Raw genomic sequence first — 24,765 nt, 5'->3', positions numbered from 1 at the left:
ACCTTCCTCTGTCAACTCTCCCGTTTACAGCTGGAAAAACTGAGGTCCAGAATAGTGGGGTTCAAAGTGTCACAGCTCATTGTTGAAAAATGTGGCATTAGAATACCAAGCTTTGAACGACAATCTCTTGTACTGCTCTTTAATTTTCATACAAGTATATCACGCAGACACACTCCCTTAGCCCAAAGTAGCCAGAAAGTTTAATGCCAGAAACTCAGGCTTTGTAATCCTAGCTTCATCCCTCCAGTAAGCTGGCCCTTTGCAAAAAGGTTTCTAGAAATTTATGATAACGTTTACTTTTTCATGGTAAGATGTTCCCAATCACTACAGTTTCAGAGGAAGTGCAAGATTTAAAAGCTGTCATGGCAATGTTTTGTTCTTATTTTTGACCCTCTTATTGACCATCTAGGGTCTCCTGGAACCTCGATTGTGAATTTAACGTGTACTACGAACACCACATTAAATAACTATAATCCCTTAAGGCCATACCAAGTTTCTCTTTACTGTACCTGGCTCGTTGGCAAGGATGCCCCTGAGGACACGCAGTATTTCCTCTACTACAGGTGAGTAGCTATGTTTACTTATGAAAAAGCATTGTTGCCTCTCGTCTTAAAAACTTATGAGTGTTGCCATTTAGGTATGGCTCCTCGACCGAAGAATGCCAGGAGTATAGGAAAGACACGCTGAAGAGAAATATTGCATGCTGGTTTCCGAGGACTTTTATCAGTAGCAGAGGGAGTGACTCCCTGGCAGTGCATGCTAATGGCTCAAGCAAGCATGCTACAATCAAGCCTTTTGATCAGCTGTTTGCTCTGCATGCAACTGGTAAGGTAGACTTAACTCAGAGCTGAAATAACCAAATCGCAGAATCCCAGCATTGGAAGGGGTTATAAAGATCACCCAGTTTGACTAATTTTCCGATGCCAAATGCGATCTGTCCCCTGCCTAACAATCACAGGGACCAGCTTTCTCAACCTAGGCACTACTGGTATTCTTGATTGGATAACTGTCATGTGGGAGCTGTCCTGTGCCTTGCAGGATTTTGAGCAGCATTCTTGGTCTCTACGTACTAGATCAGTAGCATCTCTCCCCCCCACCCCCCCACGTTGTGACAACAAAATGTCTCTCAACATTTCTAAATGTCCCATGGGGGACATAATCTCTACCATGTGAGAATCACTGAACCAGGGAATGTGAACTCACTGCTGAAGGGAGCAGCCCTTTCTCAGCTCTGACTCATTTCATGAAGTTTCTGCCCATTGGTCCTGTGATGGACTGGTACCAACCCCAAATAATTCTCAACCCTTTCCCCCCCAAATGGTTTCAGAGCTAGTCAAAGACAGCCAGCTTTCTCATCCTGAGATTTCTCTTCCCCAAGCTTCCCACCCCCAATTCCTCTTGCTTTCCTCTTAGGATCATTTACCATTCTGGTCTGTCTCCTCTGGGTGATCCGAAAATGTTTCGCTCAGCATATGATTCTCAGATCTAAACGTATTATTTAAAGTTTCATTTGCTCGGTTCTCAAAATAGAAATAGTCTCCTTCCATCCTAGATACTTGTACTAATGAAACTCATCAGGAGCCTTTCACGTCGCATTCTTGTTACTAATGCTCAAGATTTCAATCGTGGCATATTTACTGGTGTGGGCTGTGGAGTCAGGCTGCCTGGGCTCAGATCCTGGCTCCCCCACTGACTAGCTGAGGGACTGTAGAGAAGCTGGTCATTCCTCTGTACCTCAGTCTTCTCATCAGAAAGAAATGGGGAGAAATTAACACTTCCTGCAAGGCTTTTGTGAGAATTAAGTATGTTAATAACCATACAGTGCTTAGAACAATGCCTGGTAATTATACATAATTATAAATATAAAAAATATTATTTAAAGGGACAGGATTTACCTATATCTCTATCAAATGAACTGTTTAAAGAACCATCTCACTGAAGAGGTTATGCAATTCTATTCAATAGTCTATTTCTCAAATGACCTAAAAATGTCACTTTCCTGAAAATTGGTAATGAAAAAATGCTGAGGAAGACCTAGGAAAAAATATTAATATGAAAATGGACACGACCTGATACAGACCACAGGAATTCCTTTTCCAGTATGATTTTCATTTCTTTGAGATAAATTCCTCATATTACTAAAAGAAATACATTCTTGGTTAAATTTTTTCTGCTTAGGGAATGGCAGGCTGTGGAACCAACAGGTCCCATGCTTAGCTTATCCTTATGATTCATTAATTGTGAGGTCTAAGTCCCATAACCTAAGAGAACAACGCTCACTGAGAAATAATTTCCACCCACATCTCGAAGCTATAAGACAATCAAGTGATAAGTCAGGGAAAAGAACTCTAGAGTTGTAAGTTAAGACAAATGTGGCCCAATCTATTCTTCTTATGCAAGAGAATATTGAAGCTTCCCGCTCCATTCCCCAAACAAACCTGAAAGAAGGCAAAGACGACAAAATGAAACAAAACTGAAGCTCAGAATGAGGAAATTACTACCCGGGGCCACACACGTGGCTCAGGACAGGCAGGGCTCAGTGGAAGCTCCAGAGCAATTTCTCTCCAGGATGAGGTTGACCCTGTTTGGTCCCACTTGAGAAACAGGGATAGTGAGGTGGGTCTTGCAATGAGCTGAAGGGGAAAGGGACTCCACCACTCAGTGCCATTTGGAATAGGAATCCTTTAAGATTCCAGTAGAGATCTCTTCAGTGCTAGAACGTAGGAGTCATCTGTGAGCCACTGGGGTCTTGTGGCCTGGGGATCAGTTAGTTAAATCCCGAGGGTAGATACTTGAGAAGATTGTATCTTAGAAATGCCTTGAGGAGTGTGAGTGGATTGGATTTATCAGCCCAGACTACTGACCTTTCCTTCTCTAACCTAGATCGAGTTAATCCTCCAGTGAATGTCACAGCAGAGACTGAAGGAACCCGTCTTTCTATTCAGTGGGAGAAACCCATTTCTGCTTTTCCAAACCATTGCTTTGAATATGAAGTGAAGATTTACAACACAAGGAAAAATGATTTTCAGGTAATTCTTCAGATCATTCCAATTTTGATGATAGCATTCCCTTAGAAACACTTTAAAAATTCTATTCAGTGACAGCTGTGGTTATAGCTTGGCAATAACAAGGTCAAAGGTAACTTATATCCACCCAAGTTTTGTAAAAATAAACCAAACTTTACTGTCTTTTTGTGTTGAAGGACAAACTTTTGGTTCAAGATAACACAAAGATCAGATAAAAACTCATGAGCACTACTGTTGGTGTAAATATAAAATGTTGCAGCCACTGTGGAAAACAGTATGGCAGTTTCTCAAAAAATCAAAAATAGAATTATCGTGTGATCCGACAATTCCACTTCTTGGTATACATCCAAAAGAACTGCAAGCAGCGTCTCAAAGAGAAATTTGCACATCCATGTTCATAGCAGCATTATTCACAAGAGCCAAAAGAAGGAAACAACCCGAGTGTCCCCTGACGGGTGATGAGCGGATCAACAAAACGTGGTCTATGCATACAATGCACTGTTGTTCGGCCTTTAAAAGGAAGGGAATTCGGACACATACTACAACCTGGATGAACCTTGAGGACACCGTGTTAAGTGAAATAAACCAGTCACAAAAAGACAAATACTGCAGGATCGCACTTACAGGAGATATCAAGAGTAGTCAAATGCAGAGAGACAGAAAGTAGAATGGTGGTTTCCAAGAGCTGGGGGGAGGGGGGCGTAGGGGCTGTTGTTTCATGAGCAGAGTTTCAGTATTGGAGGGTACAAGAGTGCTGGAAATGGTTGCACAACAACGTGAATGTATTCACCACTACCAAACTGTACACTTAAAAATAGTTAAGATGGTAAATTTTATGTTTCCTATTTTTCACTACAACTGAAATATACTCATTAGCACTAAAGAACAAAAAGTTCAAGGGACAAGGAAATGAGAAGCCAGCCAGCATTTATGAAGCATCAGCTCTGGGTCAAGCTTCATTATGCTAATTTATTCCATCCTCCCAGTAACTCCATTAAGTCACTCTCATTCCCATTAGGCAGGAAAGTGAGGCAGAGAGATTAAGCCACTTGCCCAAAGTCACTAGACTGGCAAAGCATAGGGAAGTTAGGATCACCACTGGCATCGTACTGACAGTAGGCAAAGCAAGTTCCATTCCATCCAATTTGATTCAACCAATACTTACAAACTGGTTTCTATGTGGGAAGTATAAAGATAAGTAAGATAGTGTCTCTGCCATCAAGGGGCCTAGTCTAGCGGACACACTCACCACGTCACTGGAAGGGCCAACAGAGGTCCAGAGGAGGGGGTGGGCAACGCAACGCCCGCTGAGGGCCCCCGCTGAGAAGAATTGAGCAAAATCATGCCTGGTGACACGGGAAGAGGAGACTAACTTCTGTAGCCAGCGCTTCCCCAAACACCTATGTTGAAAGACTGGCTTTCTTTTTTTTTAAATTTCGGATCTAATTTCCAATTTTTAATTCGATTTCTCATTTAATTTCTAATTGTTCTTTTGTAAAATACACTAAAAATGAAAGGCCAGAAAAACCAAATATGCCCAGAGAGAAGCCCAGCGATCATGGGCTTGGATGTTGTGGCAAAGTCAAATTGCTACAAGAGCTCTGCAACTGTCGTTTTGATTTCTGTGTTTCCCTCACTGTGGCTCAGTAATAAACAGCTCCTGACCCACCCCCATCGGCCAAGCACACTCGAAGTGGCAGGGGGTCTAGGCAGAAGGCAGAACTCAAAGGCTTAAGAGAGCATGGCTCCTCCAGCCAAGTGGCAGTAAGTGAGTCGGCCTGGACAGAAAGCCAACATTGGGATAACAAGTCTGGATCCTACACGGGGACCTTTCCCCGAATGACTGAGATTTTGCTTAAAAAAAAAAAAAAAAAAAAGAGTGGTTTCTCTTTTTAAAACCAATGCCATAGGGACAGAAAACCACTGAAGGGTTTTATTCAATACAGAAATGCGACTGCATCTGCAAAATCAAAGAATAATTTTGGTAGCAGCATGAAAGCTGGATGCATGTGGAGGGGGCCATGTGGACATAGGCATGTGGGGTTAATGGCTCTGGCAAATGGCCAAGCAAAAGATAACAAGACAAATCAGGCAGTGGTCGTGGGGCGGGGCGAGTAAAGGAGAAACACACCCAGAGGAACGTAAGATGCAGGTGTCAGGGATGCATTTCTGGTCTGGGGCATAAAGGATTAGGTGAACGGTATGGACACTGACCAGTAGAGAGAGTAACGTAGAAAGGCTCATTTGTGAGAAGACAGCCTCGCTGTAACACTGGACAGTGTTAGCCCAAATTCCCTGTGGCAAACTAGCATTTCCTGAGTCCCCGTTATGGTATTGAACTAACCAACATTGCTGTTTTTGCTCATCAAAGATGGGTTGAATATTGGCAGTTTTCATAGGATTCAACCCAATACATCCTTAAACTTGGAATTACAAAGGTACTGTTTAGTTCAATAATTCATGCGCAGGTGTTGTTATTCCCATTTTACAGATGAGAAAACAGGCTCAGAGAGGTCAAGGAATTTGCCTTGCAGGTAGTTTGGAGCATAGGATTCAAGGACTCTGCTCTTTCCTCTTCTCTATCATGGCGCCCCCCGGCTCCAATTATTTGAGACATTCCTATACGTCAGGGTTCAGCAAACCTTTTTTTTTTTTTTTTTTTTTTTTTGTAAATGCCCAGATATTTTAGGCTTAGCAGGCCATTTGGTTTCTATCACAATCACTCAGCTCTACCACTGTGGAACAGAAGCAGCCATAGATAATAGGTAAACAAATAGGCATGGGTGTGTTCCAGTAAAACTTTACCTGTGGATACTGAAATTTCAGTTTCATGTGTCATGAGATACTCTTTTAATATTTTTCAATCATTGAGAGATATAGAAACCATCCGCGGCTTGCAGGCCCTACAAAAAGAGGCAGCGAGCCAGACTGGCCCACACGTTGTAGTTTGCGGATGCCTTGGAACCAGGTGATATCGTTGAGTAATTTGACCACAATATGGAGGGACGAGATGAGGGGGATTATGCGTTCTACTATCGGCCACTCCAGTCACTTCATCTGGAAACATCAGCTGGGCCCAGATAAATCATCTAGATGTTATGATTGACTTTTTCTTGATTTTGGTCACGAGATCGCTTACCCCAGAGGGTAGCTGCCGGCACATCCATACCGAAGCCTTCTAGAATAAACTAATCAATGTATGTCCTATGGATTTTAAATGGGTCAGGTAACAGTGAGTCACATTACTTAGGTACGGCCTTCCATTCTTCCATTCTGATAACTGACATTACTTAAATTACGTGTCCAGAGATTCTTATAATGCTAATTTTTTTCCTCACTTAGACAGAAAAAATGACGACGAATACATTCATCTCGATAATTGATGATATTTCTAAGTATTCCGTTCAAGTGAGAGCAGCAGTGAGTTCTGTGTGCAGACAGATGGGGTTTTGGAGTGAGTGGAGCCAACCTGTATATGTGGGTAAGTCTCTTCTATTTTAAAGCGAGCGACCTTCCTCATGGTTAAAACTGATAATCCTGGAAAGTGAACACATTCATTCATGGACCCAAAATGCCTCATCTTCTGTCAGTCTACTGCCCTTTTGACCATTGCCGTGCTCTCTCGGCTTCAGACGGCGATCCCATAACCTGGAGCGTGTGGCCTTGCACCTTGAAGACAGAAAATTCACAGCCTGTGTTTGTCATTGCCTGGGCATACTGGGTTTCCATCGACGTTTTAGGACAGAGGTAGACAGTGAAAAAGCAGCTAACCTATCTCTTGTGTGCGCTGCAACCATGCAGCCTGAGGATGTGGATGAATGTGGTTAAGTGTTACATGAGATCTACGAGAACTCGGAACAGTGGAAGGAACGTGGGAGTCGTACTTCCATAGCACAGATGTAACACCCAGCTTTGGTACGTAATGACCGCATTCCCTTGGAAAAATCCCTTCTGACTTTGCTTGGGTTCCCAGGACAAAGCACATAATATCCACCTCACCTGCCCCACAGGGTACTATGAAATAAAAAATAATGACCGTAGCTAACATTTATTGATGGCTGTTTGCCAAGCACTGCTAAATGCTTCACGTGCATTACCTTCGTTAATCTTATCAACAAACCTATTTTGCAGATGAGAAAATAGCTTTGAAAGTTTAGGCAATTTGCTTAACTCTGCATGCCCAGCGAGTGGCAGATATGGGATTCAAACTGAGGTTGGCAGAATCCAGCTCCAGAGCTCTTAGATGTAGGCCACAGGGTGACAGAATTCTACAAGCTGCAAAGTGCTGAACAAATTAAACAATTATGAGATCCTGGGAGCTAACTTTGTGGTTATGGCTGGTCGAGCATTTGAATGTTATCTCTCACTCGTCCTCTGGGGCATTCAATAATCATTTGAAGAGCGTACTTAAGGAGAGCTGTCTTTCAGGCCTGTTGTAAAATTTTCTATTTAAGTCATTCACTTATGCTAATGGGTGGGTCTTCAGGAAATTCGTGGGCAGTGACCCATTAGATTATGAGGATGTGAGTCAGATTAGACACGTATCAGGTAGATTTCCATGGAAGGGTGGGTGAGATCAGGAAAGGCCTAAGAACTGCAGAGTGGTTGTGAGTCTGCCAGGGGGCTGGCCAAGCAGAGCTGCAGAGTTTGCAAAGGGGGACGGCACCCGCTAGAGTTGTGCAACAAACAATCATCAGCACAGCCTTATGGGAGGGCCCCCAAATCACCCCACTGGAACTCAGAGGGGCAGCGCAAGCCTTCCTGGGAAGAGGGACAGGAAAGAAGGATAAAAGGACCCAAGATTGGGCCAAGTGCACCTACTTCCCAATTCTGCCAAGGCCAATCTTCCCTGCCTCTTCTTCTCCCTAGGGTGATGCCCCGACCTGGTTCCCCGGACCCAGCACACACAGGACCTCCCTCCACACTGCTGCTTCTGCACAGAGTGGATTCGCTTTGCTCACCAAGAGCAAAACAAACAGAACATTAATCTGTCCCAGGAAATTTTTAACAAGATTATTCCTTTTATCAAATGCCTGTGATAGAAGCTTAATTTTCACTACTTACATTTGGTCACATTTTTTGAACGGTGTATGTTATTCCCCAAGGGCACAAAACTTGTTGGCTCCGAATTACTGATATTTCTGAGCATCTCCCCAACATTACTACACATAGAGCTTCAGAGATTTTTTTTAAATGCTATCCAAGGACTTCAAACCAGCATGTTGGAAACCAAGAGGAGAACCCTGGTTAAGAAGCCAGTTCTGCTTTCTGAGTGTTTGAAGTTCAGGTCAGCGTTGACCGTAGACGGTTTAGAACTTACAGAGCAAAAGAGACAGATCAGGAAATCTAGGTTTTAGCCATGACTCCGTCAATGTCTAGCTCGCTGACCCAAGCGAGAGATGGCAAAAGATAACACCTCATGAGCCAAGGAATCAGAGCCAGCTTCGCATGCTGTGTTGTGAAGGATTCTCAGGCTACGTGTAGGCCTCTCAGGAGTGGTGATCTCCTGTCACCCCCGGCAGGGTACAGAGTGGTGATGAGTGTGCCCGGCATTTGCCACCCCTGACTAGCGACCCATGCCTAACCTCTCTGGGTCCCAGTTCCTTCACCTCAAAATGTGAAAGCTGCCCCCCAAGTTTCTTCTACACTCCCTCAGCCCACCACAAAAGTGCTGAGAGTGAAATTGTGATCCATAATAAGAATTTATTTTAAGCTTGTTTTTAATTTATTATTCACTCTCCACTTTAGAGCTCTCCTCCCATTATTATTTCCTAAATAACAGCTTCCTAGTTTGGAACTAGGCTCATTATAATTCCCCCCCAGGTATACCTCACTGCCATTATCTATGGCAAATCCCATTTCATTTACTGCCACCCTTTTCATAAGATGAGCTGATTAATATTACCACTCACCTTACAAATCCATCGTTTCTAGAATTTACTCCCCTGCTCAGTTTAGGATCATTAGTGAATTTAATCAATGCAGACTTTCCATTTTCATCAAGATGATTAATAAACATAATAGGAAGTCCGGGCCCCTCTGGGATATGTTGCATGGCTCTTCCTTACCCCTTGAGGATGCAACCATAATTATGCTCAGCTTGCAGTCTCTCAGGCAATTTTGTCGCTACATTCATTTCCTTTAGACAACCTTCCTCCTCTCCTACCTTGTGTGTATGGCGCCCTGAAGCCCTCCCCTTCCATTGTCACTCTGCAGCCCCACTCAAATATCATCTCGTTCTCACGTATTATTAAGTCCATCTCCTTTAATGTAAGGAAATGGAGACCCAGAGATATTAAATAAATCAATAGTTACCCAACAGCCCAAAAGTGGCTATTAATAGCTAATTTTCTCAAATAGGTGACATATTCATCAATTGGTGAAGTGGAATAGATTCAATTCACTCATTAACCCACGATAGCCCAAGGTTATTCAATAGTGAGACCTGGAAGACTAAATTTTGGCAGTGAGAGGGTCCAGCCGGCAAGGGCCCTGAATCTCGGCCCTAGATGGGCCCTCCTGTGCTAGGATTTCCAGCATATGCAACATGTTTGTTTTCAAATGGAAATAGCGGTTGGTTTCATTTTTATCAATACTCGTTATCAACTGCCCTTCCTCAACTGGCCTCTCTGTCTTATCTTAAGAGCTAACTTCCACTTTTCACATGTCTTTCTCCTTTTTAAGACTTTCTTAACTTCCGGATTCTTCTGTTCCTTTATTATCTCTGCTGTCTCCTGTTTATTTAAACCTCTTCTCTCCTAACCCTGGTCCTATGAAGGCTTCCATTTGCTCCAGTCCATCATCTCTCTCCCCCTACCCCCTCCATGAAGCTCACACAGCATGCATGAAAAAAAGCAATTATGAAAATTAAATGCCCTACAGCTGTAGCCTTCCCTTTGGAAAAGAGCGCTTGTTATATGAGTCTACCCTGTGTTTCTTTCCTGCCGTGTCACTGGTCAGGCTCAGTCCTTCTGAGACCTGCTTATCAGAGATGGGTCTTAACTGCAATCACAGGCACGGCCCTCCAAACCAGCGATTGGGTTTGAATCTGACTTCACTGAAGGCCCTATCTGAAGGCCACCATCTGTGTCATGACAATACCAGGTACCAATTAAAAAAAAACAAAAAAACACCTTTTAATTTAAAGATTTCTGTAGGCTTGAGATATGCAGCATTTTTACCTCCGGGAGTAGAGCAAAGTTTCCCCGCGGTCCTCTGTTGCCTTCAGAGGCTTCTCTTTCCACAAGACGAGTTAGTCAGAGGAAATCTGGGCTTTAGCTTTCCTGTCACAGTTTGGGGCAGTGGTTGGGGGTACTGGTTCTTAGAGCCACGTGACCCAGCCGAGAGCCTGTAAGGACTTAATGAAAGTAGGCTGAGGCAGAATATCAGGGATATGTTTAAGAATTTGGGTTGAGATGGAAGTAGGGTTCCCACAGGCAACTCTTGTTGCCTTTGTCCTCCGACTAGACTTTAAGAGGCTGTGATTGTTGAGGAACCAGATACATTGGCCCAGGTCACCTGGACTCAGAAGCCAAGCGCAGGTCCTGCGGCCTCACCCTCAGCCCTGGACACACCTCCTGCGCTCTCTCCTCCTTTATTTTCTGTTTTGTCACCACACACTTTCTTTTTAAATTCTCTCACTGTGGTGAAACAGCGAGAAAATGAGCAATGGTTTTAAAACGGGAAGAGAAAACTTCGCAGAGTTCCCAAATTCAGTTTCCCTAGGTCTTCAAAAAGAATTCTGCAAATGCTAAAGCTTTCATGAGGTAAGAGATTAACACTGACAAAACTGGTTGAAAAAAATAAGAAGAGGTGACCAGTAACCTGAAAAACCCACTTGGGCTTACCTGAGGCCAAGAGAACTTGTGGGGATTCTGGGTTTTCTTTGCAAATGGGGAATTTCAGGTTGGTAAACATGGTAGTCAGGTCAGTCAACTGTGTTCTTAGACCCAGGTTCTTGTGGTTTCAAAGGCTGGTTAGTGCCTGGCAGCCCCACTGCTTGCTCTCAGCAGCGGGGGGGGGGGGGGGGCAGGACCACCTCACCCCTGGGTGGTCCCCATAGCCTGAAGGACAGAAGAGGACTAGCTAGAAGGGAGCTTTCAGATTCTGTCTCCATCTGTCAGGAGCAGGGCATTTTACTGTGTTTTCTGGCATGGCCACCTCTAGTGGTGTCCACACTGCCCTTCCGTGCATGAATCCCACCCCACGAAGGGCCCAGAAGATGGGCTCAGAGGAAGGAAGGACTCGACTGTTGAGGCAGGCACTGTGCTAGGCACACTCACCTATGCTATCTTGTGTATCTTCACAAACAAAGGATTTCCTTAATTACGTGGATTTACAGATTATGTGAAAAAAGATGCAGAGAAGTTAAGGAAATGCCCAAAGTGACAGAACAAGGAAGTGGTAGACCTGGGTCTGGAACCAAAAGCCATAGGACTGGCTCCCCACCCTGTCATGCGTTCACATCCCAGAGGTCTTGGTGCCAGCAAGGGAAACGGAGGCAGGAAGATGGGCAGTGGGAGCTGGGGTTTGTGAAAGGGTGACGCTCTGCCAGCCCATGATCAAGTTGTCAGTAATTTCATTTTAACGTAGACCCTTGAGGATTAGGACCCTACATGCCTTGTGTTCCTATTTCCCTAGTTTCTGGATTATTTGGTGCATTCCTTTCCCCTCCAGGGCTGAGCTCATTACTCTGCATTCTCAGAATTCTGACAGCCCTCGAATTTTAGTCTTGCTTTGATGACTTAGGGAAATCCTCTTGATTCTTCAGTTCTGACACAATGTGTTTAATGGCAATTATAATGACTAATATTTATTGAGCACCTATTGTGTACTAGCACCGGGCTGACGACTTTACGTCTACCAACTCCTTCAGTCCTTATCCCCATTTTACAAAGCAGGCAGCGGCAGCTGGAGAGGACACCTGCTCAAGGTCGTCTTGGCGGCGAGTAACAGAACCAGGCTGACATCCCTTCTGCCCCTCGTTTCTTATTTGTATGCGATGCCCGCAGCCGGCTTGCAATGGTGCTTGCTAGCCAGCTAACCGAACAGGCCCAGCAGCCCCTTAGGGAACAAAGTTCCGGGTGCCTGGGAGTACGGGGAGCGCTGTGTAGGAAAGCCTGCAAAGCAGGGAACAGCAACAAGTTCTCTAGTCCACTTCAGCGCGCCTGGTCCCGCGAGGGGTAAGGAACAGCCCCACAGCGAGCTCTCTAGTGAATCCCGAACACACGGGGGCGCACGCGTGCACAGTCTCCATTTCCTCTCCGTGTTTAAGTCTACTTGAGCCCCGTTTCCACAGAGGAACACGGGGCACGTTTTGTCTGTCTTGCTCTGGGCCCTGGACTACCCTGAGTTTTGTCCACTGGGGCTGCATTTACTGCCCTCTTTTTTTCTCCCTAAACCAGGTGAACCCCACAGCCCACTTGACAGCCGCCTCAGAAAGCTCCCCCGGCTAAAGGGCCGCTTCTGACTTTTGCTTGCATTGGGAGCCCGTGACCTGGTTTGGGTGCTGCTGGTGAACGATGCCGCAGCCTCTCCTTGCAACGAGAGGCGAGCCACGGGCAGCGTCGTAGGCTGACGCATGCGTATCCTCTCCGTGTCCTGGCAGCTGGTGGTGCCGCTTGCCTTCTCCCAGCACCCGCTGGTTCTAGGAACACAGAGCAGGGCTGCTTCATTGGAAGAGTCCCATCAATTTACTAATTAGCTCTTTCCCCTTGAAACCTATTGTTAAGTCTGAAGTCAGATTCAAAATCAATATGGAAGCACTGAGAGCCATACGTGTATGGACAGTTTAAGGTGGAACGGGCTTCCACGCCAAATTGACCCTCCTCGGAGTTAGCCTGAGCTCCATAGATGCCAGACTCACGCGCCGAGAGGGGCCGCAGCATGGGGGGGTGGGGGAGGGCGGGGCGGGAAGCGATTGGACTAAGCTCCAGAAACAGCCAGATGCGGGTGAAGGGATTAAGTCGGGTCCGGTGCCTAGGTTTTTGTCCACCCACCCACCATCCCATTCCCTCCCCCTCCCATGCGGCGTCCCACCCCCAACCCACAGGCTGCCATGTCACAGAACAGCAGAATTTTCAGCAGCTGGTTTGTTCTCAAGGTAAAATGGGTGAGAAGTCAAAAATGATAGCCAAGGTCACCAGAAGCCGGACAGCTGAGCTCCCAAATGCTCTAAGTTGACAATGTCAGAAGAGCATGCAGGAATGCGGTGGAGGGTCTGGAGGGCTTCTCCTCCTTAGAAGGACCGACGGTGTGACTTCCTCTTTCTTAAACATCTCTGCATAACTAAATAGCAGGGCCCTTCAATTTCTTGAAAAGAAACATCTGTGGCTTCCGTTTTAGGGTAAGAAAGGCATTCTCCTTGAGTCAGAGAAAAGATTCAAGTTATCTGGAAATCCTTTTTCTTAAGAAAATCTCCAAGGCCAGAGACCCCAGAATTCAAATTAATGATATATTCAGGGGCCTCCCAACTTTTCAGTATTGAAATTTTTTATCACTTTGACCCAAAGGACATATGTACTGCCCTTGGGGCCTGTTCCCTTTTTCTACCTTCTGTGAAATCAGAGTCGATGCTAACTTTAATTCACTCATTTATATAACTGACTCAAGACTTTTGCATTAATAATTAAACAGTAGATAATCCACAAGTAATTTCCATTTGGCAGTGAGTATGTGAAAGCTTTTCCTTGTACTAAATTTACCTGCCTGTTTACGTTTTCTTCATGGTAGCGCTGACCTTGGCTCTCTCCTCTGGGGCTGAGCTCTGTTCTCACTTGGTGGTAGGGGGGTCTTTCTAAAGCGCATCAGGAACACTGCAGAAGCCAGGCCAGGAGAAACGACTCATTGGCCAACTCCCTCCAGGCAGCGACCATGACTTTGCTTCCCACGTAGCACCTTGCATGCATCAATAACTTTTTTTTGACTGAATGAAATAAGATCAGTTGCCTTTGTATTTTTTGCTAATTCAGTGAAAAGCTTTGTTTATCAAAGTGAGAGCTGAAGTGAATAGCTGGAGAGTGGCTTAACTGAAAAGATTTTTGTAATCATGGTCAGAAGTGAACGGTACTATTATCAGCGCTCGGCATATCTGACTATGAGGTATTTCACAATTTGAGACACAAATGGAACCAAGTGTGTGACCCTGATAATATGTACAACATGTCTTTTTTTCTGCAGGGCCTACACTTTACCTGTTAAACCTGGTTGTAAACAGGATAACTTTTTTTCTGCTGACATACCCCTTGCTAAATTTATATCCCATGCATGGAATAGGAGTCTGGAGTTTCTGAATGTACTTATTAAGGTACCTGAACAACGGTTAAGAGCATACAATGGTGGGTTCCAGAAATGGGGAAATGAAGCAGAAAAATCCCTTATTCAGGACATCAGACTGGGAAATAAAGCTAGATGGCATTTGATGGTATTAGTTCATCCTAGTTGTTCTTTACATTAGCTATGAACCAGTGCAATAAAAACTAGGTTTAACAGGATGCTCAGTCACAACCCAGACCACTGAGTATTAGTTCTAGAACCTTTCAGTATCTGTGGCATTTGGGAAAATAAAAGTTTTGCCTCCTTGATTATCCCTTTTTTAAATCATTTTACAAAGTATGACTAATGCCTCTTTGTAAAATAATAGGTATAAATACCCAAAACTTGGGGCGCCTGGGTGGCTCAGTCCGTTAAACCTCTCTCAATTTTGGCTCAGGTCATGACGTGAGGATCGTGAGATCGAGCCCTGCATTGGGCTTTGTGCTGGGTGTGGAGTCTGCTGTGGGTTCTCTCTCTCCCTCTGCCCCTCCTCCCCTGCTCCTGAGCATGCTCTTTCTCTCAAAAAAAAAAAAAAACAAAAAACAAAAAACAAAAACAAAACCTTAAAACTTAAAAAAGATACAATGGTCATAGGTTTTTAATAAAGTGATTCAGTCCCAACTGCATGCAGCCTGAGGACATCAGGGGGAATGCTAGTTTGCAATGCAGCCCCCTCCTGTTGGAGTGCAGCCCACCAACTTAGCTATGTCCAACAGTGGGGACCCCACAGTGAAAGAGTGCTTCCCTGCAGGGAAGTGGTATCCAGCTGGGAAGATGACTCTCAGGAGAGTGTTCAGTGATAGGGAAATGCTTAGGATGTCCTAAGTGGAGCTCCTGTCTGGGCCGTTTGTGTCCTCAGTTTGGGGATGATGGGCAGTGGAATGGGATCCCTGCATCATGGTTAAGAGCATTACGGCTCAGCCATTCCCAGGCTTGGATCCCAGCTCCCCCTGCGAGCTGTGTCCTCAGTGAACTGAGTTGGCCCTTCTCCGCTCCAGTTTCTCCATCTGCCAAGTGAGGATAGTGGTACCCACCTTGACACACTGTTGTGAGAATTACACTAAAATGCATGCTGAGCACCTTGCATAGTGTCTGGTACCTATGAACACTGAGAAAAAAATGAAAAAGTATGTACAGAAAATAAGCTGTTAGTTACTTCTGATTACTGTTTTTATTTTGTATACTTTATGACAATTTTCAGAACTTCAGCAACACAAACGACTACTTTTCTAAAATCGATTGTGTCAAAGGTAAGTACATAGGAAATGACAGTGGCCTGGATGGAGTCAGTGGTATTAGAAAGAAGCTGACTTGGCACAGATCTTAAGGATCATGTATTTCAACTTGCTTGTTTTTATGGACGAGGGAATGGAGGCCCAGAATGGCGACCTCCACTGGAGGCTGAGAAGAGAAACCAGATTTCCACACCAGGCAAGGATGCATGCATGGGACAAAGGCAGGCCTCTCTTACTTTTATGAGTGGGTATGATGTGATGATCTCCACTGAGTCCGTGGAGAAAGGCTGCAGGGCTGTAGAGAATAGTAAGAATCAGAGTGACTTCCAACGATCCCAGTAGGGAGACCATCATGGGGAAGTCAGTGAGAGAAGGCGTTCTGATGTGAAGGAGAGCATAAGCTTAATTTTCAATGTTGTCAGCTTGGAGGAACATCTAAGTGGGTTTCACCTAGGGGCAGTTTCAGATCTACAAGTGGAGCTGTGTTGTTAGGGATGGGCCAGGAATAAAGACCAGGGAGAAGAACGCACGGAATTCAGAGATGCAGCTCTGTTCAACAAGCTTTCCAGTGGAAAAGACCCAAGGGTCCAGAGCTGAGCTGAGAGGGTCAGTTAAAATTAAAAAGGGAAGAAGGAAATGCCGCTGAGGAAGGGCAATATTGGGTAAAAGAGCCAATGACTTGGTTTCAAGGTGGGCACAACCATCATGTCTGAAATTCACGAAGGAGGCCAGGCAAAATAGTTAGAAAAAGAAACCATGCGTCCTTTCGATTCGACTAGGAGGCAGCCACCAGCAAATAAAAAAGCAGTTTCTGAGGTGGGAAATGAAGCAGGCTGAATCCCTTATTCAAGAAATTAGGCTGGGAAATAAAGTAGGAAGGTATTTGATGATAGTTGGGAGAGATGGCAGAGCAAAGTAATGGCTTATTCGAGATAAAGGACTCTATGAATATTTGAAAGCAGAAGGGAAGAGATGAAGGAGGAGAGATTAAAGGTTTGGTAAAGTAGAAGATAAATCCCAAATAAGAGTTCTAAGGAGGCAAAAAAGCAAGAGATCAAGGCAAAGTTGGACTCACTAGCATTAAATCCTCAAGACATCTCTCCCTCTTGATATGTTGAATGTTTTGAGTTTGAAGTTATGTTGGAACGTTCGGAAGGCTTAGGATATTTACAAGGACTTGAAAGTTCCACTCCCTCACTTTTCATTTTATAAAAGAAACAATTAATGGCAAACTGAGGTTTGGGGCCCTTTTCTTCTGGTGCAGTGTAGTTTGACCATCCCCCACACACTTAGCGCAGCCGGCTTTAAGTCATTACCTATGTCATTATTTGCTTAGAGCCTTTCTTCTTCAATGGATCTAAATAGCACACAGCGAGAGCCCACATGTGTGCTTTTAACCCAGCTCCCAGCAACCTGTGTAGTGCCAAACATAGAAACGGAGTCTAATATTTATTAAACGGGTGAATAAAGGAATGAATTAGTGAGTGGCCTCTCCCACAGAAAGCAAACTAGTATCTAGGGAGATAAGGCAAGATTTGCCTTATTCTCTGGAAGTGAATCAGGCAGTTTAACAGGTGCATTACCTCTTTAAAAACCATGTGGTTAAGGACCTGGGGCTTTTCCTGAAAGCATTTCCAGTACCTTAAAAAAATAATCACACATCCCAAAGATATCATCAAAACTAATAGAAGAATCTGTCCTTGAATGCAGATGAGAAGCAAATTTAACTGGAGCGTAAGATGGTATGCAACATATTTATATTGACTTAATGGCAATTTGCTTCTACTTTCCTATCTGTGAAATGGGAATAATGGTTAAGGGGTATTGAGCATAATTAAGATTGCAAAGTACTTCTAGCAGAGTCTGATGCCTTTAGGGTTAACTCTGAGTTTTATTCCATCATTTACTTCCTCTACAACTTAAGTTTCCAACTTTATATACTATTTTTATTATGATGCAATTAGATTACTAAGAGGGCTTATCTTTTATAGCTTTTTTATCTAAAAACCTTACTACTCACCCAAAGCTGATAAGCTTCAAGATTCAGGAGGCAGTATTACATCAAGTGTGGCCCATAAATATCTGCGGGCTGACTAAATAATGTTTTAATATAGGGCACCTGGGTGGCTCAGTCGTTAAGTGTCTGCCTTCGGCTCAGGTCATGATCCCAGAGTCCTGGGATCGAGCCCCGCATCAGGCTCCCTGCTCAGCGGGAAGCCTGCTTCTCCCTCTCCTACTCCCCCTGCTTGTGTTCCTGCTCTTGCTATGTCTCTCTCTGTCAAATAAATAAAAAAAAATAAAAAAATCTTAAAAGTGGCTTCATTTCACCCTCATGAAAAATCTCAGGCTCAGGAAGGCTAAACTACTTGCCCCGCCTCACCCAGCATTGGCAACTCAAGCCCAAGCTTTCTGATGCCTGCCTCTAGTCATTTCGTATATCTGCAGCTGATTCTAGCTCTGATTTCTTTTTCCATCAGGAAATGATGATCAGAAGCCCTCCACAGAATGGTTTCTCATCGTGCTTATGGCAACCATCTGCTTCATCGTGTTAATTTTCACCCTCATCTGTAAAATGTAGGTATTTTTTTTTATTTCCATGTTTCCAATGAGGTCTGAGTATGGAATTTTTACACTTGTGCCCTGCATCCACTAGGGTGCTTGTTACCAGACGGGATTTACAGTGTTTGGTGTCTTCTGTACTGCCTTTCCAAGATGAGTATGGACCGAATTAAAAAGTGAGAAACATCCTTAGGTGATTTATGGAAACCAGACAGAGCACAACACAGCCCCTCAGCCATTACACACCCTTCTTGAATTCGACAGTGTATTCATTGCTGTGAAGCCTTTTACTTTCATGTTCTTTTTACTCCTTTACTGCCTTCCCACTCAGTATTTGGTGTTCTTAGTTGAGCCACTAGCAGACTCCTTCTATAGCTTGGGTAAAGGAAGGCAGCCCCCTAGAGACTGAAATCACCCCAGTGCCTCCCATGGTATGATCTCCAATTAGGAGGTGCCAACTCCTACCCATACTCTTCGTTCACCCAGTCCCTGAGTGGCTGATTGTCCTTTGGTCAAACACAGATTGTAGAAAGGTGATACAGATCTGCTGACCAATCCTCGAGCCTGCAAATGGCCCCATAAGAACTCCTCATCCATTTTGGCATTCAGTAAGGCAAAGTGCCATTTAGGAGGCTTAAGAACATGCTCTGTCTCAGTCCTTTCATAATTTAGAAAATTACTTAGGTTTTAAAGAGCTTCATTATTATAAATGTTATATTCTGTGGGTTGGAGGGTGGCAGTTCAAAGGAGAGGAAAAACAAAGCAAACTCTGTGAGCCAGCACGGTTGGGTAAGGGGCTGGAGCCAGCACTGTAGTTAGTGGTGGGGCACAAGGGCTTACACATCACCCATGTTCAGAAATTAGGCCTGAAAACATGGACCAACATGAAGCAATCACTATCATGTCTTTCTTGGATGATCCGGAAGCCACATCATAGTCCAACTAATATTATAATACAGATATTTGTAATCTTGGTCAATAAAGGTTTTGAATTTATAGAACAGCAAGTCCTGAGATTAACTAGGTCAATTTGTAGAGTAGATACTGAAAGACAAGAAAGGATGCTCTTGCTCACCTAATTTTCTGCTTTACGCTGTTTTCAGAGGTCACTTATGGACCAGGCTGTTTCCACCGGTTCCGGCACCAAAAAATAGTATTAAAGATTTCTTTCTAATCGTCAGCCCTGAGGTAATGTTGAAGGTTCTTATGATGGGTCCTATCTGCCCAGGGTTGGGTCTCCAGGGACTGGTCATCAGGTTACTGGTTTTCCATATTCCAAAGCAGAGTGTCTACCCAGGGTGTGTGTGTGTGGGGGGGGGGCTGGCAGCGACTTTATGTCGCTTTAGTCATTCTGCTCTTTGGATCAATGTTATGTTACATATGTTCATTACTGTCTTGGAGTATTAGAAAGGTCCTGCTCAGTTATAAGTGTCCTCACCAGTCAGACTGGAATTTTTTCTATCAGCCATCTCTTAACTGAGCTTGGGCAGCTCCTTCAATCCCATGAGCCCTGACTTCTTTTTCTATATAGTCAAGGGGCATAGATGAGATGGTCCAATGTCCTGTTTAGCTCTGATGTTTTAAGAACCCGTGTTTCTGCACATGGATACCCTAATCAATAATATTTTTCAGAGGAACTTTTCCTAGGTCCTTAGTATAAAGAACCATAGAGAAGGCAAATGACTTCCCCAAATATGCATTTCCTTAGGCCCTATTTGCCATTCACAGCACTTAGGCTTAACTGAATGCTCACTTACCCATGGCTGCCCAATTGTTCTGGCATCATTTTGTGAAAAAAAATCATCCCTTCCCCAGTGAATTGTCTTGGCATCTTTGTTGAAAATCAGTTATCTATATATGTGTGGGTCTACTTCTGGATTATCTATTTGCTTTCATTGATCTGTTTGCCTATCCTTATGCCAATGCAATCTTGATTACTATCACTTTATTGTGAACCTGGGGATCAGGTTAGTGTAAGGCTTCCAAACAGGATTTTTTAAAAAAAGATTTATTTATTTAAGGGGCACCTGGGTGGCTCAGTTGGTTAAGCATCTGCCTTTGGTTCAGGTCATGATCCCAGAGTCCTGGGATCGAGCCCCGTATTGGGCTCCTCGCTCAGTGGGGATCCTGCTTCTCCTTCTCCCTTTCCTTCTCTCTGCTGCTCTGCCTGCTTGTGCTCTATCAAATAAATAAAATCTTTAAAAAAAAAAGATTTATTTACTTGAGAGAGAGAGCACATGAGCGGGAGGGGGAGAGGGAGCGAGAGAGAGAATCTCAAGCAGACTCCATGCTGTGCACAGAGCCCTACTCGGGGCTCGATCCCAGGACTTTGAGATCAGGACCTGAGCTGAAACCAAGAGTTGGAAGCTCAACCAACTGAGCCACCCAGGTTCCCCCAAACATGATTTTTTCCCAAAGTTGTTTTGGTTATTCTAGGTGTTTTGTTTTGCATTCCCATATAAATTTTAGAGCAACTTTATTAATTTCTACCAGAAAAGCTGCTGGGATCTTGATTAGGATTGTGTTGTATTGTAGGTTAACGTGGGGAGAAGGGACATCTGAAAAATGAGTCTCCCAATCTGTAAACATGACATACTCTACAAACACAAAATATCATCGACCTATTTAGGTTTTAATTTCTCTCAGCAATGTTTTGTGATTTTCAGTGTATAGTTATTATACACTTTGTCAAATCCGTCCTTAAATTAAGTGGTTATTTAGATTAGGGATCAGCAAACTTTCTCTATAAAGAGCCAGGTAGTAAATACCTAACAGCCAAATGGTTTCTCTCAACTATTCAATGCTGCCATTGTGGTGTGAAAGCAGCCATAGACAGTATGCGAATGAACGAGATTGGCTCTGGCCAATAAAACTTTATTTACAAAAACAGGCAATAAGCCAGATTCTACCCACAGGCTGTAGTTTGCAGATCCCTCATGTAGATCAAGCTATTTTCTTAACAAATAGAGTTTTCTAATGAAGTGCTTCATGAATGGATGAATAAACTGGTGATTGTTTGTAGGGCAGTTAAGGGTCAAACACTCACTGAAATGGATCATTTCAATAAGCTGTGACTTTTAGAGTTTTCGATTTGGGTGTTTGGAATAATTATAGACCATAGTAGTTATGAAACTAGTCAGGTAAAGAATGGAGTCAGACAGAAGAACCACTCTGTCCTTACCTCCATCCTGAGTTCTCCTTTATGAGGGAACAGGGGCTTTGCTTTTGTTAACCCATAGCTTTTCTGGAAGAAGAGTGGACTCCAGTGTGAAACCTTGTTTTGGTTTCATCTGAATTTGTGCCGTCAATCCCCCCTTGCTCCAGCATACTCATCCCTGAAAAACTACATTTGATTTTAGCAGCCCACTGAAGTCATTTGTCTTGCCTCTTAGTGGAACATCTTAATGCTGGTATCTAATTTCCCTATAGAGCCCCCAAAGGTTTTCTTTAATATTCTGAAGTTGGTGAAAGAAACTGGCTTAAGAGCTTATTGTATAAGCTTGTGGTTTGTTGTTAATTAAAATCAAGTCATGTGTGCAAAATAACAACTTGGGGTAGAAGGCTGGTTTCAGAATAAGCAAAGAATTAATGTCAGAGCTCAGCACTGCTAGGCTCCTCTTAGACAACTTACTTTCTTCTCACGTTGAGTTTCATGTCAAAAAAGACAAGAGAGAGACCGACAGATATAGCAAGTAGAACTCAGAAAATGAAGTATTGCCCCATAATGCTGTCAGCCCTATGGCCTCAATTCTCCACCTGGGAGAATATGCGAGCAAGGGCAGAGTTGACCACAGCCTCGGCCCCATGTAGCAGTGCCCCAGCCTGTAGCTCTGAAGGTAAAGCCCTTCGGACTCACTCTTGGGGCCTCTGCCTCTGGCTTTGGTTTTGCATCCCACTAGGAAGCCTTTAGTGAGAGGGAAAGGAAACTTTCTGCTTTCAATTACAACCTGTATCTCTGAGCTTGGTGTGGGTACCCAGAGTCCTGGGATTTGGAGGATATCTGCCATCCCTGAGCTCTCATTAAGCAAGTTTTTGCTTTTCCAGACCCAAGTTAGAAATTGTTTTGTAACATTCAAGAGACAGGTACTGGCAGGGAGAGGTGGGGGTGGGGGGAAGACGGAGGGGCAGAAGTTGACATTTATCAATTACAAAGAAGGTATCTTTTTGTTTAAAAAAAAAAAAAAGATGTATCCTGTGTTTTAGATTTGTTAGAGACCAGTTTCCAGCTGTTCCTTATTTCTACAATGGTAGCCAGAGAGGGTTCCTTCCAAAATGAAATATAAACCATTTAAATTCTAGTACCTAAGGCAGAGAGCACATCTGCTCTGTCACCGCATACTCAATGCACAGCAGTGTCTAAAGTACAGTAGGTATTATAGGTATTAAAAAATGTGTTAAATGAGGGGCGCCTGGGTGGCTCTGTCAGTTAAGCATCTGCCTTTGGCTCAGGTCCTGATCTTGGGGTCCTGGGATTGAGCCTGCATTGGGCTCCCTGCTCAGCTCCCTGCTCCCGCTGCCCCCTTCCCCCCACACCGTGTGCACACATGCGCATGCACGCTCTCTTACTCTCTCGAATAAATAAAATCTTTTTAAAAATGTGTTGAATGAGTAAACAAGGTAGAAAAATAGTTCTTGTAGGGGATTTCTGTCACAAAGTTTCTAATTAATAGCATTATATTAGCCCAAATTAGACAAACACGTATCTAAATTTAAGGGGAAACTACAATAAACTGTGAATGAAAAATGGTGGAGCTATTCAATGATGCAGCCCAAGAGTATATATTTTAAAATATTACGTGATGTTACACAGAAAGCAATTTATGAAGCTGACTATCCATTTGCCTTCATTTAACTGTAAAGGTAACTTTGTACCTAGAAAACAAGGCTGGAGGGAAACAGTGGGCTGTGTTTGGGAGATAAGGTGATGGATAGGTTTTCGTTTTCTTCCCATTTTCCCTATTTTCTTAGTGAACATTTACTATTTTTATAAGCAAAATACACTTAAAAAACAATTGTAAAGAAATTCAAGAGAACAAAAAGTGTACTAAAAGACATCTAAGGGAGGATGTTTTGTTTTACAGAAAACTGTTTCCAGTGAAACAGAAACCGAAGTCATAAGTTATGTGGAAGAGCCTGGACTTGAGACCCTGGAAGATTCCGTGTTTTGATTGGCACTGTAACAGTCTCAAAAATGAACTCACACTCACATGCCTCAGTGATAAGAAGAACGGGAACTGTTGTTTCTTGGCTAACAAGAGTTCCTATTTTACTGAACACTCAGTTTAGCTGCAAGGCAATACAGCTGGACAAATCTCTTAAAAGCATGGATGGCTCTTCAAAAACTCCTTGCTCACTCAGGGCGATTGATCAATCTGACCATTCTGCCATGTCTTTTCTTCCCACTCTGCAGGGTACCAACTCCTCACCTGCCAATCTTTGTGATTTACATTACTTGCCTGAAACTTTGTGCAAGAGACAGTTTTTAAGGCTGATGTCAACTGGCAGAGCCCGTTTTATAGCTGAAGCTGCCAATGGTAATACTCAGCTGAAATATCAGCAAGAAAGCATTTTGCACCAGCGTGGAGTTCATTATGAACTTAGATTCGAGGCTCTTTCCTAGAACAAGTGGGAGCCATGGTGCTTTTTTTTCCCCCCTGAGTTCTAGAATACCTTTTCTTTCAAGTAGTGTCTGGGGGGTGGGCGGGCTATCTATGATTTAGGAAGGACGACTTGAGGCAAACTCATTACAAATGTGAAGAGCTAATATATCACTCCATATCAAAGCAGAGAATAGGGTTCTATATTTGAGATTATATTCTTGAAGGCAGCCTTGATATTTGGGAATATACTGAGAAAGGCATTAGGTAGAATTGGGTTGGGAAGGGGACTGCTCAATCAAGAATGAACTTTCTGGAGAGATGTTGGCTTGCACATATTTTGGAGCAACTTGTCGGGTGCTGGTCAAGTAGCTCTGGGTCAATCCTACAAACATCCCATCAAACATCCCAATCTAGACATCCTCTCGACATCCTCCTATAGGAGTCTGCATCTAGATTGGAGGCCTTCTTGATGGGCGATGGGCTATAGGTAGAACCAAGTACATACAGGTGCGTCTCGGGGAGAGAGGAGGTAGGAGAAACAGAACTCGGAAGGACCCCAACAGTGCTGATGGTACCTGGGCCTGGAGTAGGAAGCGTAGGACAGGGAAAGGAGGTCACAGTGTTCCAAACCCCCTGTATGGCAGCACACAGTTTCCAAATATTATGGACTGAATGTTTGTGCCCATCCCCCTCCAATTCATGTTGAAACTCTATACCCCAATGTGATGGTATTAGGAGGTGGGGGTCTTTGAGCGGTGATTAGATCATTGAGGGTGGAGCCCTCATGAAGGGAATTAGTGCTCTTTAAAAGGGACCCCAAGGGGTCTATGTAAAGATATGGGAAGTTGGCATTCTGCAACGAGTACGAGGGCTCTCCTGAGAACCCTGCCATGCTGGCACCTTGAACTGGGAACACCAGACTCCAGAACTGAGAAATAAATTCCTGTTGTTTATAAGTCACCCAGAGTAGGATTCTTTATTATAGGAGCCTGAGCTAAGATGCCAAGGGTGGGAACTATACTAGATACTTCA

General features: G+C 43.9%; 1 protein-coding gene across 1 annotated transcript in view; it reads left to right on the top strand.

Moving 5' to 3' along the window:
* Positions 1 to 23,504, top strand: part of IL5RA (interleukin 5 receptor subunit alpha) — a 33,141-nt gene extending 9,637 nt beyond the window's left edge. Inside the window, exons 5-11 of the mRNA XM_032412155.1 lie at positions 410 to 563; positions 638 to 825; positions 2,884 to 3,029; positions 6,369 to 6,507; positions 18,052 to 18,148; positions 19,237 to 19,321; positions 23,215 to 23,504. Coding sequence (XP_032268046.1) covers positions 410 to 563; positions 638 to 825; positions 2,884 to 3,029; positions 6,369 to 6,507; positions 18,052 to 18,148; positions 19,237 to 19,321; positions 23,215 to 23,301 — 896 coding nt within the window. The 3' untranslated portion in view covers positions 23,302 to 23,504. The remainder of the gene's footprint in view (positions 1 to 409; positions 564 to 637; positions 826 to 2,883; positions 3,030 to 6,368; positions 6,508 to 18,051; positions 18,149 to 19,236; positions 19,322 to 23,214) is intronic.
* The last annotated feature ends 1,261 nt before the right edge of the window (positions 23,505 to 24,765 follow it).

This window comes from Phoca vitulina, unplaced genomic scaffold (genome assembly GCF_004348235.1).
Source record: "Phoca vitulina isolate PV1807 unplaced genomic scaffold, GSC_HSeal_1.0 scaffold13, whole genome shotgun sequence".
NCBI lineage: Eukaryota > Metazoa > Chordata > Mammalia > Carnivora > Phocidae > Phoca > Phoca vitulina.
Note: the sequence above shows the minus strand (reverse complement) of the source record. Positions and strands in the feature narration are given on the sequence as shown.